Raw genomic sequence first — 23585 nt, 5'->3', positions numbered from 1 at the left:
TACTCCTAGCTCCATAAACAACTAAAAATTTTACTTATATGGTACCTGACATTAGTTCAAGTAAAATAATGTGCAGCAGAATATTGGTTTGTCTTGTTTTATAACTTATTGTAAAATAAATGTATTATATTAAATCCAAATAATTTAAATATGTTGAAAAATTTATTACTTTCATAATAATTTCCTCAAAATACACACTAAAAATTTTTTTGAACTGAAGAGCAAAATTATATTTTTTTGAAAAGGGGTAAGTTTGATTTACATAAGAAATTTGAAAACAAAGGCTGGCTTTGCCCATTAGTTAACATGGCAAACATTTTCCATAAATTAAGTGAGCGGCAGCACCAAAGTTTAGATGAAATATACCTAAAGCAAGAATTACAATTGAAACATAAAGCAATATCATTTTATCCTACATTATTACATTATACAATTTTTATTGAGTTATAATTAACATACAATATTATATTAGTTTCAGGTGTACAAAATAGTGATTCAGTATTTTTATGCATTATGAAATGTTCACTGCAGTAAAACCAATTACCATCCATCACTATACAAAGTTGCTACAAAATTATGAACTATATTCCCTATGTGTAGATTACATTCCTGTGATTTTTTGTTTTATGGCTAGAAGTTTATACTTCTTAATCCCTTTCATCTATTTCATCTGGCCCTCTCCCCGCACCCCCCCAGCAATCACCAGTTTGTTCTCTGTATCTATTGGAATCTAAAAAATAAAATAAAAAAACAAAACAAAGCAGAAACAACAAAAAACAAGCAACCAAATTAAAAAATGGGCAGAGGAGCTAAATAAACAGTGTATTTTAAAACGAAGTTAAAAATATATGTCTAGGGCTTCCCTGGTTGCACAGCGGTTGAGAGTCCACCTGCCGATGCAGGGGACACGGGTTCGTGCCCCGGTCCGGGAAGATCCCACATGCCGCGGAGCGGCTAGGCCTGTGAGCCATGTCCACTGAGCCTGTGCGTCCGGAGCCTGTGCTCCGCAATGGGAGAGGCTACAACAGTGAAAGGCCTGCGTACCACACACACACACACACACACACAATATATATATATATATATATATATGTCTATTCAGCATAGGCAGCTTAGCATATTTCTTTTTCCAAAAAAAGATACTGGTTTCTCACAAACCTAATATGATTTTTCTTTCATAGTTCTATATTAACATTCATGTGATGTGGACTTTTCAGATTATGTAAACATTCATAAAAGTATAATTTTTACTGGGGATACAGCTTTTTAATTTTTTGTACTAACATTTCTAAGTGCAACATAATGGATATACTTATCTCTTTTTACAGTTTATTCTTACTTAAACCTTAGTCTACAATAAGTCTGTATATAAGAATAATCATTACAGCATTTATATTCTTTGAAATATGTAATTTTAGGAGACAATAATAGTCTCTTAACAAGAAATTACATTTAATAATGTCACTTTCTGACATCTAGCTTTAAAGTTAAGAAAGAATACTTTTAGTCCTTCGGACCCATACATACTCATTTTTTGGGGAAGGAAAAATTGATCTTCAATTTTAGGGACATGGTGGTCTTATGAGATAAATTATCACTTGCCTTTGTGGAAAGAGCCAAAATCCCCTGTACATTATGTTGAATTTCCTTGCTTTCCAGCTACTTGCTCTTTGAACTAAGGGACCACCTTGAAGTTTGAACAGGACCCAAATATGAAGGCTGATATTCTGTGAAATTGTTCCTGATGCATGCCAATGGCAGAGGAAGAAGCTCTTCTTAACTTAGAGCAAAACAAATTACATTCTCCTTATAATCGTGTTTTAAGATTTCCCTAAAGCTCCTGGGGTTGAAAAGAGCCCAGCAAATTTAAACTCAGTTCTTTCATTGTGTATTTTTCTCACTTTATTGAAATTCACATTAGCTCTTTGCAGTCAGGGTGAATAAGGAAGAACCAGGGAACCTGAGCATCATAAATATTCAAGACTTTAGGATTAGGCCATTCAGAAGGTTGTATCACGTCACTGGGAGTAAGATAGATGGACATGTTTCTGTGCCAGAGATTTCATTACATCCATCTTTGTTGGCAGCTTCGGTGCCTTACCCCAGGCAGAACTTTAAGTGTCTGAAAAATACTGTGAGTGAAAAACGGAGGGAGAATGGAAAGGTGACTAAACTTGTTAAAATTCGTAGCCTCAGAATACTGGTTACCAGGTTGGCCCTAGTAACACTGTTAAGTAGATACATTAATCTTTGGACTACTCCTCTAAATAAGTCTAGATTAAAACTCAGCTCCATAACTGCACTGCTGCATATTGCCCTCAGGCTGCTCAAGGAACTCACTGCTTTATCTTCCGGTTGTCTTTCCCAATATTGATCAGACCTGTGAGGACAAGGGACAAAACGCAGAAAGAGCAGACAGTGAGGCTTGGTGATGGGATCAGAATGAAAAAGGCTGAGGAGAGTTTTGATGAATGATCCAGAGACTTACTTCTCTAAGGAGTTGCAGCTGTAGTGAACCCTGGGCCCAAAAGAGCTCATTTCTATCAAGGCAAGCAAACTGGAACCAGAGTGATGGAAATAATGCTGGTAACACTGGAGCCTGAAGCAGCAAGCCGATGAAAGCAAGGGATTAAATTTTGGTGCCAACATCATGGAGAATAAAAAGGCTGAGACAGGACTTACCTGGTGGCACAGTGGTTAAGAATCCGCCTGCTAATGTAGGGGACGCGTGTTGGAGCCCTCGTACGGGAAGATCCCACATGCCGCGAAGCAACTAAGCATGTGTGCCACAACTATTGAGCCCACGTGCCACAACTACTGAAGCCCAGCGTGCCTAGTGCCCGTGCTCCGCAATAAGAGAAGCCGCCACGATGAGAAGCACGCGCACCACAACAAAGAGTAGCCCCCGACTCTCCCCAACTAGAGAGAGCCCACGTGCAGCAACAAAGACCCAGTGCAGCCAAAAATAAAATAAATTTTAAAAAAAAAAAGAAAGGCTAAGACAGCTCAACTCAGGCCCAACCATTTTAAGTAGCTCCTGTTGGAGCAAAAATAATCTCAGGGGCTTCCCTGGTGGCGCAGTGGTTGAGAGTCCGCCGGCCGATACAGGGGACACGGGTTTGTGCCTCGGTCTGGGAGGATCCCACATGCCGCGGAGCGGCTGGGCCCATGAGCCATGGCCACTGAGCCTGCGCCTCCGGAGCCTGTGCTCTGCAATGGGAGTGGCCACAACAGTGAGAGGCCCGTGTACTCCAAAAAAAAAAAAGAATAATCTCAAGGTTGCTGCATTCCTATCTGGAAATAAGGTTGTGTGTGTAATTGAGAAGCCTGTGAATGAGAAGCTGTTAGGTTTATATGTATTCCAGATTCTCTTCAACTCTGTACGTTCTGTTTTTCAAAATCACGAGATTTCGGTCTCTTGTGGAAAAAAGTATGTCCAGTTAAGACATCATTTGAATCTGATGCATGGAGTTGAGAATCCCTGGTAATTTTTCTGTTTTGCTTTTTTTTTTTTTTTACTACCTAACATGTAGAACAAAAGAAATAGAAATTTTGAACACTTTCAAGTTAGGTGGAATAGCATATCCCACTTTTAACTCCTGTCCCAATATTTTTCTGTTGAAATGAACATGGTATTTGACTATCAATATTTTATTATAGGCATAATTGTCAATTATATAATGTCAATTTATAGGTGACATATTTTATATAAACATCTGTGGATAAGTTAAGGCAAAGTATTAAAAATGCACAGTGTTTTAAATTTTATTATTATTTAGATTTGCAGTATTCCAGAAAAACAATATTAAAAAACCCTAACTTATTGACACCCATATTGATCACTGTGGGAAGAAATGCTTTAAAAATGCATTGGTAACATGCTTTTAAGTTTCCTCCATGTCTTTTCATGGCTTGATAGTGTATTTTTTTTTTAGTGCTGAGTAATATTCCATTGTCTGGAGGTACCACAATGTATTTCTTCATTCACCTACTGAAGGACACCTCAGTTACTTCCAAGGTTTAGCAATTATGAATAAAGTTCCTTTAAACAAACAAACAAACAAACAAAAAACCCTACCACCTTTTGTACAAGTGTTGCAGTTTACAATACCTTTCACGTACATTTTTAAATTTCCACAAATAGTAAAATTCTGCAACTTTCTCCAGCATTTCTAATAGAAAGTAAAAAGGTTGATAAATGCAACATTTTACTGTCCCAACTTTTCAACCACACTCATTTTAGTGTTTAAATCATTTGTGTATCATGTCTTAAAGAACAGGTGAGATACTCTCCACCACAACTTTCTATATTGTGCAAGAGTTAATAGCTTATAATCTTGCTTAAACATTTATTTTTTAACTCAGTATATATTTATAGAGTGGTTAGTATATGCCAATTATTATTGAAAATTTACTGTGGAACAAAATAGACATAGTTTTTGCCCTCATCAAATTTAGAATTTAGTGAGGGAGACAAGTAATAATAATAATAGCCAATATTTTACATGATGCTTATTAGATATCAGGTGCTGCTCTAAATCCTTTACATTTTAACTTATTTTAATCCTCATGTAAATCTATGTGGTAGGTACTATTATTAACCTCATTCTACAGATGAGGAAGTGAAGTTCACACAACTAGTAGGTATGAGAATTAGATTTGAATGAAGCAGATTGACTCAAGCATTAGTTATCTTAAACACTAAGCTGCATTTTAATACATGCCTGGGATGACAATATTTTTGTATAGATCTTTTAATAGCTTATGTATGTCTAGATTTTCCTAACAAAATGCATTTTTAATTACACTAGAATACTATTGATTTATGCCATCTTTTGTACGACAATTATTCAAATAATCATTTAATGACCATTGCAATCCAGAAATAATGAATACTCTAAATAATTCTAATTTTTTATTTTTTCTCAGCAAAATAATACATTATTATATCTACTTCTCATGTTTCCCAGCACTTCACAAGTCTAGTGCAGAGACTAATACCTCTTCAGAGACATTGGACTCTAACCCAATTGCTTATTTGGCATTAGACTTTAGAAAAACCGCCTGATTTAGGAGGGTATATTTTTTGGTTATCACTATTGAGTTATAAAGCATGAAAACCAGAGTTTAAATTCTTTGAGTTCCTTTCATTAAAAAAATGCATTAAATTGAGTTATTTGTAGTGAGGTGGATGGATCTAGAGTCTGTCGTACAGAGTGAAGAAAGTCAGAAAGAGAAAAATAAATACAGTATACTAACACACACACACACACACACACATATATATGGAATCAAAAAAAATGGTTCTGAAGGACCTAGGGGCAAGACAGGAATAAAGACGCAGAGGTAGAGAATGGACTTGAGGACATGGAGAGGGGTAAGGGTTAGCTGGGATGAAGTGAGAGAGTGGCACTGACATGTATACACTACCAAATGTAAAATAGCTAGCTAGTGGGAAGCAGGAGCATAGCACAGGGAGATCATCTCAGTGCTTTGTGACCACCTAGAGGGGTGGGGTAGGGAGGGTGGGAGGGAGATGCAAGAGGGAGAGGATATGGGGATACAAGTATGTGTATTGCTGATTCACTTTGTTATACAGCAGAAACTAACACAACAATGTAAAGCAATTATACTTCAATAAAAATGTTTAAAAAAATAATAAAATAAAATAAAGCCTAGCATGATGAAGTATTGGTTTTAGAATGGGAGATGAATAATAACAATAAGAATCTAAAAGGAGACTTCTTCTCTTTTCTCCACTTCTCATATTCACACATACTTCCCTACAGATAGTGAGAAAGGGGATAGGGGAAAACCAGGACTAGTGAAAGAAGTCAGAATACACTTCCCATCTTCTATGGAAGTAACTTGCCCCTTCTGTTGAGTGCCCCTCATATCATAATGGACAGAGTAAACACTAGTGGAGAACTGATACATTAGATAAGGTTACCAATAACTCAGGAAAACAAAGGGATCCTTTTCATTGCTTCCTGACACATTGAGCTGTCACTCTTTCTCCATTTATTTTTCCCTCTCCAGTTATCAAAATTCAAATTGACAATTGCACCTTTAAGGACCTTGGACAGTCTCACACTTGGATTGAGATACTTTGACCTCTGTGCTTTCTAAGCCACAAAACAATCTTTGAGGTTTACTGTTACCAAAATGGCTTATCATTCCAACTAGAATCTGTTGCTGAGACTTACCATGTTCTCAGGTTGGACTCTAACCTATTGGCAAAGCACATACATTTGGAGGTAAATAATGACTATTTTGACCTTCTTTGTCCCTTGTATCCAGAATTGGTTCAGTTTAAGTGAACTCTTCTTAAAGAGTGCAAAAGGTTAAATGAAATTTTTTGCTAGTATACATTACTGTTATGTTGCATAAGGTAGAGGCATTTACCTGTCTATAGAAATTATTGAATAACTAGAAGATAGTATTAATATAAGAAATTTTATTTTTCTTTGAAGTTTGCTGAAAACCATAGGGCAATAAATTTCCATTTACTGACTTGACTCTTTTACATTTAATTTTCCATTCTTACACAAATATTTCTTTGCGGGCAAGAGTAATTGAGAGTAAAAAATTAGGCATCATCTGCTTATGAGAAAAATATCCTTCTGAAGTCTAAATTGGTATCATGCTGTTACTCAGTTGGGCAGGAGCCTGAATGGTCATCATTTCCTGACTAAAGTGTAAGGAGATAGAACTAGCACACTGTGTAGAGGCTACATTGGATTCTTTGGACATCTGTTAGCCAGAGACAGTGACAATAGTGATGGAATACAATCCCCAAAGAAAATGTAATGTTGCAATAAAACATGCAGAGACATTTAATTTATCCTTAAGTTTGAATTGTAGGGGCAGAAAAATTCTCCTTCCTCCTGTCTAGGTTCTTTGGCTGGTCTAATAATTAAATTGATAGAAGACAGATTAATGGGAGAAAAATAAACAGTGTTCATACATACGGGAGCCCCATAAAAATATGAGACTCAAAGGGCAGCCAGGTAATTGAGACATATATAAATAACATCCTGAGCTAAGGAAAAGAGAGGGGTCTGAGTATACAAAAGGAAGGAAGGCTATTCACAGGAAGGGAGAGTAGACGTTTGGAAAACAAAGAGTGTCCTGTTATGTAGATAAGTTTCTTGGTATCTCTGGTAATAGCTCTCTCCTTGGTACAGGCCCCCTTTCCAATGTAAATTTAGGCAGTTGAGGGGAAGGTAAAGAGCTTTTCCTGCTGGGCTTTGATTGCATTTAGCTGAAAAATAATCCTTATGCCAAAGAGACATATTTTGAGGTAGTGAAATCTGCTCCTTTTCAGAATCATCAGAAATAAATTTATTTTGTCTTCTATAAGCAAAGAAATGTATGTGTGTATGCCTTTACAAGGTTAGCTGTGCTTGTCTGCACTTACCTGTACAGAGATACTAACAGTCTTCAAGTGATCATCAGTTAAAAATAGTTGATGATGTTCCTGCAAAACAACGTCTATGTAAGTCATTATATTTCATCGTGAGCTGTAGAGATTTGTGTGTGTGTGTGTATGTGTGTGTTTTAATCCACGACTCACACTTATAAAAGATCTGAGTGGATCTGCCCAGAGCAGTGGGGCTGTCTTAGTTTATATAAAGCTGAAGTGCAGAATCAGGAAAATAAAAAGTTGGGACTTTATTCTTGAGACTGTGAAATTGAGCAGGACCCTGGGGGAACTTTCGAGGTACAAAAGCCCCAGCCCCGAAAAATTCTGAAAGAGTAGAGGAATCTCAGCATGTGTTTCCTGCCAGGATCCTTGTATCGTGGTTTGTACCCAAAGCACAGAATCCCCAGTGCCTGCTTTTGTTGATGTCTATAGAAAATGCTGGCTGGTCTGGACACATTTGCCCCAAATTCCAACTGTGCACGAAAACTTCAGAATATTTTAAAAATTCAATTTTTTTTTCTCTTAGGAGCAGGAAGAAAATACTCTTTGAAAGGGTGTTAGCAAAGGGAGGTGAGGATAGGGAGAACCTTAATTTGGATCCTCTTTTAGTTGAAATGCAACCTTTAAGGAACTTTTGACAACCATTGACCAGAACTTTATGTAAATTGCTTCCCTATCTATCAGCTGTTTTTGGAAGAAAAACCCATCCCTGCAACCACTTAGAACTGTCTTGATTTTTCAACAATTTAAACTATAATGTAGTTCTGTGTAGAGAATGTCACTGTAGTTTTGGGTGTATATGTGTGTGGGTGCTGATAATTTTGTATTTTCATTGGGAGTGGAAAAGGAAAACAATTCAAGGTGAAAAAATTATTCTTAAATCATTTTTATAAATCTTATTAAAGAATTTTGTTATAACAAAAAAATAAAGTAAACACTCTGAAATATATTGTCATCATTTTTTATTTATTTTTATTTTTATTGAAGTATAATTTATTTACAATGTTGTGTTAGTTTCAGGTATACAGCAGTGATTCAGTTATATATATATATATATATATATATATATATATATATATATATATATATATATATATATATATACATGTTCTTTTTCAGATTCTTTTTCCTTACAGGTTTTATGAACTATTGAGTATAGTTCCCCATGGTATACAGTAGTAGGTCCTTGTTGGTTATCTATTTTATATATAGTAGTATGTATATTGTTAATCCCACAAGAAAAATCTCTAATAAACAACCTAACCTTACACCTAAAACAACTAGAGAAAGAAGAATAAACAAAACCTAAAGTTAGTAGTAGGAAAGAAATCATAAATATCAGAGCAGAAATAAATTAAATAGAGATGAAGAAAACAATAGAAAAGATAAATTAAACTAAAAGCTGGTTCTTTGAAAAGACAAACAAAATTGATAAACTTTTAGCCAAACTCATCAAGAAAAAAAGGGATAGGGCCCAAATCAGTAAAATCAGAAATGAGAAAGGAGAAGTTACGACCGACACCACAGAAATACAGAGGACCATAAGACACTACTATAAACAACTATATGCCAATAAAATGGACAACCTAGAAAAAATGGACAAATTCTTAGAATGGTGCAATCTCCCAAGACTGAACAAGGAAGAAATAAAAAATATGAACAGACCAATTACAAGTACTGAAATTGAATCTGTGATTTAAAAACTCCCAACATAAAAAAGCCCAGGACCAGATGGCTTCACAGGCGGATTCTATCAAACATTTAGAGAAGAGTTAACATCTTCCCTTCTGAAACTATTCCAAAAAATTGCAGAGGAAGGAATACTTCCAAACTCATTCTGTGAGGCCACAATCACCCTGATACCAAAACCAGACAAAGATACCACAAAAAAGAAAATTACAGGCCAATGTCACAAATGAATATAAAAATTATCATCATTTTTAAGTCTAATTCTCCTTTACTTTCATCTATTTTTATTTTTGCTTAAGTGAAACTTATTATGAAGTGTAACCAACATTCCTGGACTTACCTCCCACTTTAAGGTTACCTCCCTTTCTTGTATTTGGGGGAAAATGGAGGGAATATGTTTCCCTCCTGCCTTTTCCTGAGTGGTGATCTGCATCCCAATCTTTTTGAGATTTGTCTTCTTTCATTTTATTTTTTTCCCCTCCAGGATGGATCCCTGCTCATTACAATTCTGGTCATAATCTAGAGCTCATTCCCTTTTGGTCAGCTGCTGCTGGGTGCACAAGAGCTAAGGCTAAGGGGAACCAAGGTTTCTTCTACTACTGTTATTTTTTCTGTCCTCTGATGTGCAAGCTTTCACCTACCTTGCAGGAAACCCCATCATGAACCAACATGGATTGTCTAATTCCATAAACCACCACCTTGTCTAAACAGTGTATTTCCCCAGTTAAGTTAGGCTAGGAGGCTCTGACAGGCTTACCCAGGCAGAATGGCCTTTTGAACCCAATCCTGCAGAAGATTCTAACTCCTGTCTGATCCTCCTGTATGAGTTCTAGAATCCCTCTTTTATTCCTCTGAGTAGCCAGTGGATAACTGTGGAATATAAACACACACACACATACACACACACACACACACACACCTCTAAAGGAAAAATATTATTCTCAATGACAGATTTAAGGCCTTTTTCAATCACAATAGATGTAACGTTTCATATAAATTTTTAATTTAGAAAATTTCATCCCCTTTCTATATTCAAATTAATCCCTATCAGGAGTAAGAAATTATTTCTTAAGGATGATTCCCTTAGCACATGCAAAGACTACTCTAAATCTTTGGCATTTTACTTACTTTATCAGGCTGAGTTATACAAGGCCACAATCTTCTCCATATCTTCTGTTTGTTTAAATAGGAGGGAGGAAGCAGAATGGTATTGGCAGGGGAGAATTTTGAGGGGGGTTTTAAATTAACTTGTAGAAGATTTAACCCTGTAGATGACCTGAAAAGGTCATTTGCCCACCCCTAGGACCAGACAAGTACTGTCTAAAACTAGTATAATGTGAGCTACATATGTATTTAAAATTTTTTGAGTAGCCACATTAAAAAAATGTAAAAAGAAAAATATGAAATTAATTTTAATAACATGTATTATTTAACCCCAAATATCAGTCAGGGCTCAACCAAAGAAGCAAAAGTAGGAAATTATGCAGATATATTTATATATTAAGACATTTATTACAAGGAATTGGCCTGTGTGATTGTGGGGACTAGCTGAGCAAATGAGAACCCATAGGACAGGCAGTCAAGAAGTGAAGATCATGGGCAAGCTGGAGCCCACGGGCATGGACCAACGCTGTCATCCACCCAAAGAATTTCTTCCCTCTCCCAGGAAACCTCAAACTTGTTTTTGAGACCTTCCAGTGGAATCAGACAAGCCCACCCAGATGATCCAGAACCACCTATTTAAAGCTAATAAACTAGGCATTTTAATTACATATGCAAAATACCTTCACAGCAACTTCTAGATTAGTGTTCATTTGAATGATTTGGGATAGTAGCCTAGCCAAGTTGACACATAAATAAAACCATCACACTCAATATGTCCAAAATAATATCATTCTGATATGTAATTAATATAAAAATTATTAATGAGATATTTTACATTCTTTTTAATATTAAGTCATCATAATTCATTATGTACTTACACTTATAGCACATCTCAATTTGGACTAACCACATATCATGTCTAGTGGACATTGCATTGGACAATGTAGGTCTCGACAGTGACAAAGAATGATTGGACTGTTGCTCTAAAGATACAAGTTCCCAACAGGAGTCATTTCACAATATCTAAAGACATTTTTTATAGTCATGACTGGGGATGGGGATGGGGGCTAGAAGCATCTAGTAAGTAGGGATGCTGCTAAATACAGTGCACAGAGTAGCCCCACTCCACCTCCAAATAACAATTTCCCCAATCTAAAAAGTCAATAATGCTAAGATGAAGAATCATGCTTTGGAGTAGGATTTGGAGACATAGGGAGGAGATTAATAATAAAAATAATGAGGAGGAGGAGGAGGAGAGAAGCTGGAAGCTGGATGTTTCCTAAGCCCTTGGGATATCTTTCCTTATACCTTGAAGCCTTTTTTTCACAAATGCAATTGAATATCTTAACTCTTTTGTATCTCCATTGCCATTTTCAAGGTCAAGAATGGGATAAGGGTAGAGGAGTGGCCTTATAAATAGTATGACTGATTAATAGGGAAAATGAGGGGAGGAAATCTTCACAGTGGTGATTATCTCTTTAACTGGTGAATGAAAGTCAGTAACTGTCTTTTCTGAAGATATTTAGGATTTTCCTATAGTTGGTCTTGATTTTAGACTTCTAGAAAAATTATAAAAATGCAAATTCAAATCTACAAATGGAGAATTTAGAATATGTACAGTAATTAGCACCATCTCAGACCATCTGTGGAATAAAGTTGTGATAAATAAATAAGTAAAACTCATTAGCATTTTTCTAAGAAAAACCATGGTATTTAAGATTAAGTCACTTTTCAGAGGTAGTAATCATATTTGTAAACTCTAATCTCAAATTTACTTCTATCCAAATTAACTGCAAATTCAAAATTAACTTTATTTTCTAAGCCTTGGCAACGTATGTTTACTGAAACTAGCAGCAAATTGAATATATTTGTTAAAACCTGATATTTAGAAAAAATGTAACAACTAACATTCTATGAAATGTGTCATATCTTCATGCAGTAATTATTGGTTAAATGCAAGGCCAAATTCTGATTATAAACATAGCTTAGAGTCAATACTTCTGAGATATATTTCCTATTAGATAGTTGTTACAGTTCATTTCACAAATTCTTAATTTAATATGTAAAAACTAAATCTTCCTAAATCTAAATGACATTTTTTACTAAGGAGTCTTAATATGCATTGAGAGTAATTGAAATAAAACATAATTATAATTTGTGATCAGATTTAGCACTGAAAACAGTGGCAACATTTATTGATTGAAGTTTTTAAGCTTTTTCAATAACTAAATTTTAGGTAACTCCAATTTTTTCCTTATTTCAATAATGAGGGATTTATGTGGCAATATGTTACAATGACTCTTTCCTTTTAGATACCTTTAAATTTGTTGGCTAAAATAATTTAGACTTCATGCTGGAATTATAATGTTTCGCTCATAGCTATGATTTATATTTTGCACATTTTCAAAAAGAGTTTTTAAAAGTATATCCTATTTTTTCCTAGAAATACACAAAGAAAAGACTGAAAAGCAGGAGAAAATTGAAAGGAAAATACAAACTAAAGGTAAGTGTTAAATTTTGTGTTTATTCTTATTTTTATTCAGGATATATATTTTGTATATTTACATGAGACAATGGAAAGTTTTCATATTTAGTGCTCTTTTGCTTTAATTGTTGATAGTGTTTAAGTAAGTTTACTTCTAAGTAAACCCCAGGTATAAATGTATAATATTTAATTACTGGAATCAAAATAACTTCAAAATGTGTTACAATCTTTCAGTTATTTACTGATACAGTTGGCTTTTGCTTACTGAGATAGTACCACAAACGTATTTTTTGACTTATTAGCAAACATTTTTCCTTCTTTAATCAGTTAATAGATCAGAGTTCAATTTTTTTAACTTGAATTTTTTTATGCCATGCTATACCTTCAAAATCTTTGTCATAGAAATGCAGTCATTATACTATCTCACTGAAGACTGCTATGGCCTCAGAGCTTGCTTACACAGCCTCAAGGGGTAGATGGACAATGACAACATGATGATTAGTATCCTTTTCAACTCAACTAAATCTAGTAACTGAAACCTTGCATTAGAGGGATATTACTAATGGCCAGCAGTGTCTTGCTCATCTTACAAGCATCACTTTTCTAGGAGTGACCCATGTAGTCATAAAACTTAAAAAGAAAACTTACCAGAAGCACAAACATTCAATAGGACATGTTTCTAAATATGCCCAAGTTTCCCCAATGATCAGTCTCACATGATACTGGGTGAGTTAAGGCAAAAATAAAAATCTCATTATTACTGTATTTGTGTGATACAGCTGAAAATGAAAGAATTTTCCTAGGATAAAATTGAATGTTGTCTAATATTTATTATGTCAAAAACTGACTAGTACAACATTACCTGCACAAACATCAAAGTTGCCAGTAACAGTTTCAAGTAATAGAAGTTCTAATTAACCTGAAATAATACCAATCTGTGAATCTACATTAAAATACCATGTTTTCTTTTTTAATATACTTCATGAACTTCCTTTTTGTGAAGAGTTCAAATCATTCTGCAGATATTATATCTTAATCCTAATGTTTGAATTAGTTCCAGATTGATCAGCCAATCCTTATACAACAAGGGACAATGAAGTTTACTCAACTGAAACCTATTTATATTTGTACTCAGGGAACTAATGTCTTATTTCTGTTCCCTTTCCCTTTTTTCGTTCTTAATTCCTTTGGTCAGGGAAATTGGACACAGTTCTTGGGTACGGATTGACTAAGCTAGCCATCACTGAACTGGTTATGTGTTTCTATCTGCTGGAGGTTAAACAGAAATTCAACTGGTTCCACATGATTGAGGAGTCTGCTGTTTTATCTTGCAGACTGTACTACTAATTTAATAGCAGTGCTCCTGGAGTGGATATTGTGATGCAGATGGTACCATTTGCATTTTGGACTTCGCTCTATTAGAATCCTGCTGTTAAAGACTGAGCAGTGGGCTGTAGAGTGGGTTTTTTAAACTAGTGAGTCTTGTATAATTAAAACAGTGAATTTGGCTGAAGTTTAAAATAAATTCCTCAAAGGCTGGGCTAGAGATTGGTACCTGAATATATTTCCTGAATAGATCAAATATAGTTTGGGAAAGTGAATGTTTCTCAAGGAAGAGAAAATGGAGCTTCAGCTGTTCAACAGTGAAATGGGCTTCAGAGATACTTTTTTCCACAATTTTTTTTTTGTGAATATGAACAAAAGATTTCATTTTACTGCTTAGTTTCCTCATCCAGGTAGAATAGAATAATGCCTGCTTTCTATTCCCAAGTAGTTCAGTGAAAATAAATGTGGTTTTATAGCTGCTCCTATGTCTAGATAAATACATGTTTTCTCTATGCCACATTCTGTCAGTTATGTTTATATATGACGGATAGTTAGGAATTTAAATTGTTATCGAAGCATTTTGAACTCTTATAAGAAAAGATACACTATATCCAAGGTAATCGTAGCCCGAAATGATTATAGAGAAGCCAGCAAATATCAGAGTATAAAGAGATCTATTATGCAGAAGCTGATGTATTAACTTCTGTCGCACAAAATGTCTACATCCTTCTGTATTCTTTGTCCTGAAAATTAACATCACGATTCACCCAAGTTATTCAAGTTAAAAAGCTAGGAGTCATTTTGGCCAGTAGTGGTACTCAATCCTGACTGGACTTTAGAATCATCTGGATAGGTTTAAATATATATATTCATGTGCAGACTCCATCCTGGTTCCATTAATGTTTGGGAGGTGAGGCTAGAATTCAAGTCAGCCTCTTCAGATGAGTAGCCATCTCATGAATATTCTCAATGAAACACCTAGCCTAGGGTTCAAGTATATCCCACAGAGGTTCTCTTTGACCAACCAGTATGTTAACATAACTTCTACCTGTATGTCTTTAGGTGGGACCTGCACCAATCTCCTCCACTCTCATCACTACTGGAGTAGACATTTATTTATCTGCTTTATCTCTGAAGGCATTTGAGTTACAATCCCTGCCATAGACTTGTTGGTCTCTTTCAATACCAAAGTCCAATCCTGAATGGCTCTTTGTCATCCTCTCTCTTAATTATAATTTAGTCTATTCTCACCTCTCCTCTCCCATTACTATCCCCTCTACAGTCATCTCCCAATTAGGTTGTGACAGTTACTTCATAACTGATTTCCCTGCATTAACCCCTGAAAGACATGTTAATCATGCTCATGGGCTCACAGTGCTTTAGAAATAAAAGCCACACTGTAATGACATAAAAGGCCCTCATCATATGATCACTGATAGATAACCAGTGGTCAGCTTTGTCCACTTTGCCACTCACCTTCCCTACTCTGCAAGCTCCTCGTCAACCTACTGCATTCCCAGGTCTCCCCCTGCTCCCCTCACCACCTCACTCCACATCCACCAACACCTCCCATGCCATAGGCAGGCTGAACTTTTGGGCAGTTCCTAAGCCAGCACTGCTGCTCTCTCATAACTGTGCTTTTATATACCTGTTCTCTCTGACCATCGGCCACTTGGCAGGCTTCTGCTCATTTTTTTGATTCTCAGATGGAACATCCCTTCCTTCAATAGGCCTCCTTTGCTGACCCTCACTCTGTGGGCATTCAGGTACTTCCTCCTTGCTACAGTTACATCCTTGCTTTCAGCCTTTAAAGCATTTTGACACCAAATTTTAATTGTGGGTATATTGATCTAGCTCACTGGGGGCAGGAACTGTGTTTGTCTTTTTATATGTTCTAGGTTGGTGTTGACATTTATGATTGTGTGTTTCCTTATTCGTGAACAAAGAGATTCAGGCTCAGTGGTCTCTCAGCTTCCTATCAGCTCTGAATTTGTGTCCTTATATTAAATTAAAAATCATTCTAATATCTAGCAAAGTGCCAAACAGACAAAACACGTTCAATGCATGTTGAAATAATTAATGAATGAATTAATAAAGCATTCATTTTCTCTATTTTGTTAATATTTACTTGATTTCTATAGAGAACTTTTCCTTTGACAATCTGTGTTTATTTTCAAGTGTGTATAATTATGCGGCTTTAATTGGGCCATTGTAATGTCAAATTTATTTGGTCAGAGGCAATTGAAGAATTTGACAGTGAGCTCCATATTAAAACAAAAACTATCTGTAACATGTAATCAGAAACACCCACAATAAATGTATAATAGTATAGGTTAAAGTAATACAGATTAATTTGGACAATTTGGAAAGTGCAGAAAAAGAAAGATACAAGCAAAACTCAGTTCTCCAGAGAAAAATAGTAATTTATTTTTTTACTTTCCTCTGCTTTTTCCCTCCATGTGGTTACTCTTTTATTGCATATTGTCTTGTTTCTTTTTCAATTGCAAATTTTATTGTTGGTTTCAGACACCGTTTAGGCTTCTATTTAACTATTAAACATGTCAGTATACTCATAGAACAGAGTAAACCAGAAAAGACTAGAACCTGGTGATAAACATATAACTAGATGAGAGAATTTTGTCTCTCTAGGATGGCTCCTAGCCAAAAGGAGGGCCTTGTAGGCATTCAGAGCAATAGGTGTCTGCTACATCCACCTGGGTTATCAGGTGTTTCGCTAAAGAGCTGACCTCAGGTATAGTGAGGAAATTTACACAGCAGAGTGGGTGCTGATGAATGGCATGTAGTTAACGTCTGAGGGGGCCAGTTAGTGGGAATGGGGGAGTGTCCTGGCAGACATTTGGTATAAATAGAAAAACTTGCTATAGCTGTTAAGCAATAATAACACATTAATTTATTTATTGCACTTACTTTGTGCCAAACACCATACTGGGAACTAAGAATACTAAGAAGAGTAAGACCCAGTCCAATGAGAGATCTAAAAACCAAGTACACAGTCACATCATCATGTGGTGAATACTCCGCAAAGAGATGTCCTGGACGAGAGATGCTGTTTGAGGAGACATCTGGCTGCCCTAGTCGCTGAGTAGGTCTGACCTCAGTTTTCTGGAAGGGCCTTAATTTGGGATTTAGGTGTGCACTCTGGAACTTAAAATGGAAGATACGATAGCTAGGTCAGGGGTCAGTCCTCAAGGAACCAGGTGGGAACTTGGTTAAAGGAACACAAGAGAAGCCCAGTGACTAGTGTTAGTGTTCGTTTCCTAGGGCTGTTGTAACAAAGTACCAAAACCTGGGAGGCTTAAAATAACAGAAATGTATTGTCTCACATTTAGAGAGGCTAGAAGTTCAAAGTCAAGGTTTTAGCAGGGTTAGTTCCTTCAGAGGGCTGTGAGGGAGAATCTGCAGGCTTTTCCCAGCTTCAGGGGCATTTGCTGGCATTCACTGGCTTGTAGATGAATCACTCCAGTCTCTGCCTTTACCTTCAAATGGTGTTCTCCCTGCATCTCTGTCCCTTCTTGCTGTGCATATTTGTCTCTGTGTCCAAATTTCCCCTTTTCATAAGGACACCAGTCATATTGGATTAGGAGCCACCCTACTGACCTGATTTTAACTTGATTACCTCTTGTAAAGACCCTATTTCCAAATAAGATCACATTCTGAGGTACAGGAGGTTAGGACTTCGGCATATCTTTTCTCGCTAACGTAATTAAACCCATAACAGTATCACATGCACAAAGTCAGGGGAACATTTTGTAAAAGGGTTAATAGAGAACAATCATCCTGATTGACTGGTTTAGGATCCTTTCTGAGAAACTATTATAGGACCGGAATCATAGGCTGGCATGGCATAGGGCTGAAGATGAGACTCAAAAGCCAAAGAGGGCAGGACGTTAAAATGTATCTAAATATCCTGGAGCCCTTTGTGAAAATGCTCTCAAAGCCCACAGGTTAATTTAGTTAGCCTGTGTTGTATAAATTTACTTTTGCCTTCTCTCAGCTATACTTAATTGTCTCCTTGAAGTACAAAATATATTTTATTTTCTTCTTTGGCTGCTGTGAATGATAAACCTGTAAAATGAGAACAGAAGGCCCTATACAAAGCTATGTATCTCCTTCTGCATAGCGATTGTTCACTTATGAGGAAATCATTATGGTTCTGACTATGGCCATGTAGCCCCAGGTGAAGGGGAAATTACCCATACAATTAAATCAGACTTGAAAGTAAAACTAATCCTTTAGAATTAAAAAAATCTATTTTGTGATTGAAAGCATATGTATCAGATGAGCTTTGTAACTTTAGGTAATTTGCCTAATCTTCACTTTAATACATAAATAAATGTAATTTTATTATGAAAAAGAATTGTGTGCATTATTGTAGGATAGATTGTAGATAACATGCTTGGAGAATCTAGTTAGTACACTTGGGCTCATAAGAACAAGTCTGCACAGGATGTGGGATGGACAAGGCAGCATAATCTTGTGGAGAGAGTACTAGTTTAGCAACATAATAACTGAATTCTTCTTCTACTCTGCCATGGACACTTACGCGGCTGTATTTTCTTATCAATGGACAAAGAACTTCAGGCTAATTGATCTCTTAGGTTCCTATCAGCTCTAAAATTGTGTACTTATATTAAAGTAAAAATGATAAATTCTTCCTTAAAGAAGAATGAATAATATAATCTTTGAGAAGTTTCTCTACTCAAGAATGCTTTTCTACTGAATTCATCATTATCATATAAAGTGTGTAGATCATTTTGTCTTAGCACAGAATGGAAATTTGACAAATTGAAATTACAAAAAAAGAAAAAAGAAACACAGAGATATACACTAACCAAGAGTACATCTGGCATTTTTGTTTAGTGGTGGCTAAAGGATAATTTTTTTAAATGATTTAAAATGAATATGTATCTTGCTCTTTCATAAATAATGATGAATTGAAACATGGGTGTATATGAATTTTATGAAACTGTTTAAAATGTTGACCTATTTAAAATTTATAGACCACTTCAGGGCTAATACCTCTCTCAACAGCAGTGCCAGAAATCTGAGAAATAGAGAAATTAATTAAAAGAAAAATCAGCAAAATCTATTACAGGTAGCTGTGCTCCCCAAAGTGTTTTCTAATGCAAAGGTGTAGTTGTTACATGCTTATTTATCCAATTCCTTTTGCTTCAGACCCTCAAGCTTAGTCCAGTCCAATAGTTCTGAAGTCAAGTATGAGGTTCCAGAGTTACACTTAATTAAATTTTCTTGCTACATCAGTTGAATAATAGAGTAGCCTATACAAGTCAGTACTTTAAAACTTTTGATGCCAAAACTTTTGAGTTTTGAACTCAGAGCAGAGAGATCTGCAAAGGATTCTGACAACCTGGCCCCTAATACCTGCTGCTTGGCCCCTTGTGCGTGTTTTGCCCGTAGGAACCCAGGGTCAGGTGCACTCTGAACTCTGATACACTTCAGAAAATGACACAGAGCCCGCCTGTGGTGTTGCCAGGGCCAAGAGCTGTGAAAGCACAGAGCACAGCTGGCAGAGTACTGGAGAGAGAACACATGGGGAAGGCAAGAGACGTGCTTCGGAGTTCAGCTGAGCTGAGTGTTCTGGCCAGGGAAAGGTCAGAGTCTGGGCAAGTGCAGGAACAGTAGGGCCATGCCAACTCAGATACCAAACATCAGGGCCATTCCAACTTGTGTATTCCATTTGTTTTTTATTATCAGCATGCCAAAGGGAATTTTGTTTTTTGTAAATAAGGATGACAAGCAAATTAAGCTCTAGCAGGTGCATCAAGCTTATTTTGTCCTGAGCTAAAACTATCCTAGCTAAGATGTAACTTACCAAACAGAGCTGGTGACGAGGAATATACTTTTTTTCTTCTTTCATATGAAAACTTCTGTGAGTTCTAAGCCAAGAGATGCATGAGCAAATGTAATTGTTGCAGCAAATTATTTTTGTTTTAGAGGGATTATTAAGGCAGTTATTGATGGTGGCACTATTTTGATAAAAGCAATTTCAAAGCTTAGTGTTTGAGCTCAGTCTTGCCAAAGTTTGAAGTTTCCATCCAAGAAGCTTCAGTGGCTCCCTGCTATGTTGAACAGCTCCCTAGAGCATGTGGTTCCAGCTGCTTCACTAAGCAGTATTATGGTACCATTTCTGAGGAGGATAATGAAATTCCAGCATACAGCACTGTGTCTGTAAATCAAAACTTAGACTGCGAGGAACCGGATTTTTCCCCAGGGTAACAGGAATAAGGCATACATATGCTAATTTGAGCCTCAATTCAGACCCCTTGCTTTTTGATTTTGTATTAATTCTCCCATTTATACCCATGCACACGTCAATTGGAAAATCCTTTAGTGGAATGGACAACCAGCTGTCGGAGGTGGCTGAGGTCTGGTCCTTCACAGAGGCAGAGACACAGATTAGGTTTTCTCCTAGGGGTCTTGCCAATCAGGGTTTCAAAAGCACAGCTTATCTCATGCAAACTTCCTTTCCCCTAGAGAAACTTTAAAAGAGGCTTTGTTTTTGCCAAGATTTTCTTTTGCTTTTCAGCTTAATTAATAGTGATCCAAAGGAACCGAAATAAGCTATCTGTTGTCATGTGTGAGTGCTGATGTCCTACTCTTATTTTGTGAGATTTTAATATTGAACTTAGAAACTTAGAAAACCCAGAAGAACCATTGAATGTGGAAAGGAAAAATAATGTCTAGATGGTCTATGATTTTTTTTTTCTCTTCTGTTTCTCACTGGGTTTTAATTATTTAGGAAATTTTAACAAATTGTAAAATATTTAAATGATTGGAAGCAAGCAGTGCGTATTATATCCATACAAATCATCAGTAAATAGAATTGTACTAGAAGATGAAAGTAGCTCTTCTTATAATATTTTAGAATTTCCCTTGTTCAAAAATATCTATTAAGAGTCCACTGTGAGTCAGACACCATGTGATGAGCCAGGATACAAAAATAAAATAATATGGCATAGCCCCTAAAGAGAGCTCACCTTCTTGGGAGTCAGATTTATGAACAATTGCTGTATTATTACTTAATTGATAAGATAGAATTATGCACATGGTGCAGTTGGCATATGGAATAAGTAGAGATCAACCAACCCTCTGCAGAGGAAGAGACATTTGAGCCAGGACTGAAAGGGTACATGGAACAGAGGAAATGTAGGTGTGGGAAATCTAAGTGAAGGCACAAGCAGACAGAGATGCAAAGGCTTTAGGAGGGCATGTAGCATGTTTATGGAATTCCAAACATTTTGTTGTAACTGGAATGTAAAGTTCAAGGGGAAATTCCTGCTAGGTAAGATTGGATTGATAAGCAAATGTCAGATCACTAAAACAATGAAATATTTTTATATTTGATATAGCACCTACCATGTGACAGATTACCATGCTAAGCAATGAGGGAGATACTAACACTTGTATCAGATCAATGGTATGATCAGATTTTCATGTTAGAAAGGCTACTCTGAGACTCAGAAAACTCAAAATCTAAGTGTTCAAGACACTATTCAGGATATTAGTGTAATAATATTTATAATAATAATATGCCCAAGAAGGACATCATAGTCCCACTTTTGAAATGGTCTCTTTCCCCTTTCTCCTTCCTACTCCCCTACTAGGTTAATTTCTTCTCATCTTTCACATCCTTATATATCATTTCTACCAACAGACCTTCCCCAAGCACACAGACTAGATTAGGTCTCATTTTATACATTGATATGCTACCCTGAATATTTTCTTCACAACAATTATTCTAACTGCAATTAACTACCTTTGGGATTATTTGTTTGGTATCCATCATCCATTAGCTTGTTGACATCATAATGATAGGGATGAAGTCTCTCTTGCCTAGTGAAGTCTTTAGCACATAGCTGGTGCTCCTTCTATAGTTTCATGTAAATAAATTATAAGTAGGGAGTGTAATATTGGATAGAAGAAGATGGGTAAAAGGAATATTTAATAGGTAGGATTGCAAAAGCTTGGCAAATGGACAAAAATGAAAAATAAAAGATGAATCCTGGATGAGTCCCAAGTTTCTAGTTTGGATAATTGGAGGTGCCATTAATAAGAGTTATGACTGAATTATGGGGGAAGATTATAACTTAAATTTGAGCCCTACTATATTAATTAATTGAATCATAGCTCATATTGAATTAACTTTTGTTTTCTTTGAAAGGGTTTGGTGTCATTCCAGTTTCATTCCAGTATATTTTCAAAACCTATTTGCATGGAAATCTCCTGTAGAATATTAACATATACTATCTATTGTATATTATTGTGTATTATCTATTGTATATCTATTGTATATATCTATAGTATATTAACATATACTATCTATTGAGTGTTCTTTGCCTCAGGTTCAAAAGATTCTCTCTGTATTTTTGTCTTCACAGTTTTGGTGTTCCTTCAGTATTGAGCTGGGCTTCTTTGGCAGATAGCATAATACATTTTAAAACTTTTCCAATTCATTAAATTGAAGTTAAAGATTTGGAAAAGTTGAGGGGTAGTCTTTGCAGTCAGACCTGGCTTTGGTATGAGTTTGTCCTTGGTTACAAAATAAAAATAGAAATTTAAAATATCTATAATTATTTTAACATTTAAACCTGTGTAAAACCTCATGCTAGTTAAAGATTTCCAAAGACAGTAGATAAGTTTTTGACATCAAAGACTGCCATGCAATCATCTCATCTTTTATTCTTTTTATTTAAATGAAAGGTATTGTCTGTTTCTTTCCAGTTACACACAAAGAGAAAGAAAAAGACAAAGAAAAAGGAAAACCTGAAAAGAAAGGTATGGAGTTATTCTTATTGTGGTTTTTACTCATTGGTCTGTCACCGTTTGACCCTTTCTTCTATATGTCCGAATTTAGATGACCATGAATTAATTTTTAAAAATTATATTATGATAATTTTCCTTAGAATTGAATGTGAAAAGAACAATTTCTTGGTTGAAGGAAATAAAATCCTTAAGACTCTCAAACTGTTACCAATTTACTTTCTGGAAATGTATCAATTTTTCCCCTGGCAATTCTGAGATTGTTTTAGCCAACAATGAGGATATTATTTCAGAAAATAATTGCCAGTTTGATAGGTAAGGAAGTGTACTTCATTACCTTAACTTCCATTCTGTGATTATATATTAGACTGGACTTAAAACTTTTTTAGTTTTTATTTCTTTAGAATAAGCAATGCACACTCATTGTTTAACACATAAAGGTACCTTGCAAAAAGCTTTCTCCTGCCTTGCCCACACCCTCTGATGCCATTCCTTATCTACCCACACATACACACAGTAAACCGCTTTTATGAGCTCTGTGTGCATCTTTTCAGAAATTCATTATGCATTTAGAAGACAATATACATTATTGTCTCTCCCTATTTTTACACAAAATTTAGTCCTATGGTCTGTCTTTATAACAATATACCTTAGAGATCTTTCCATATCAGTAAACAGATTTTTCCCTCATTCTTTTTAAAAAGCTGCATAGTATTTAAATAGAGATATTTTCTTCCACTATATCTTTTAATT

At 35.7% G+C, this 23585-nt stretch overlaps 1 protein-coding gene across 1 annotated transcript in view; it reads left to right on the top strand.

The window, feature by feature from the left end:
• Positions 1–23585, top strand: part of TRDN (triadin) — a gene marked incomplete at both ends in the record, with an annotated part of 302114 nt that overhangs the window by 28381 nt on the left and 250148 nt on the right. Inside the window, 2 exon segments of the mRNA XM_081251093.1 lie at positions 12663–12722; positions 22794–22847. Of these exon segments, the coding sequence (XP_081107219.1) occupies positions 12663–12722; positions 22794–22847 (114 nt within the window).

The sequence above is a fragment of the Mesoplodon bidens genome (assembly GCF_964165515.1).
Source record: "Mesoplodon bidens genome assembly, chromosome: 12".
NCBI classification, from domain to species: domain Eukaryota; kingdom Metazoa; phylum Chordata; class Mammalia; order Artiodactyla; family Ziphiidae; genus Mesoplodon; species Mesoplodon bidens.
The sequence above is the reverse complement of the archived record's forward strand: the minus strand, read 5'-3'. Positions and strand labels throughout refer to the sequence as shown.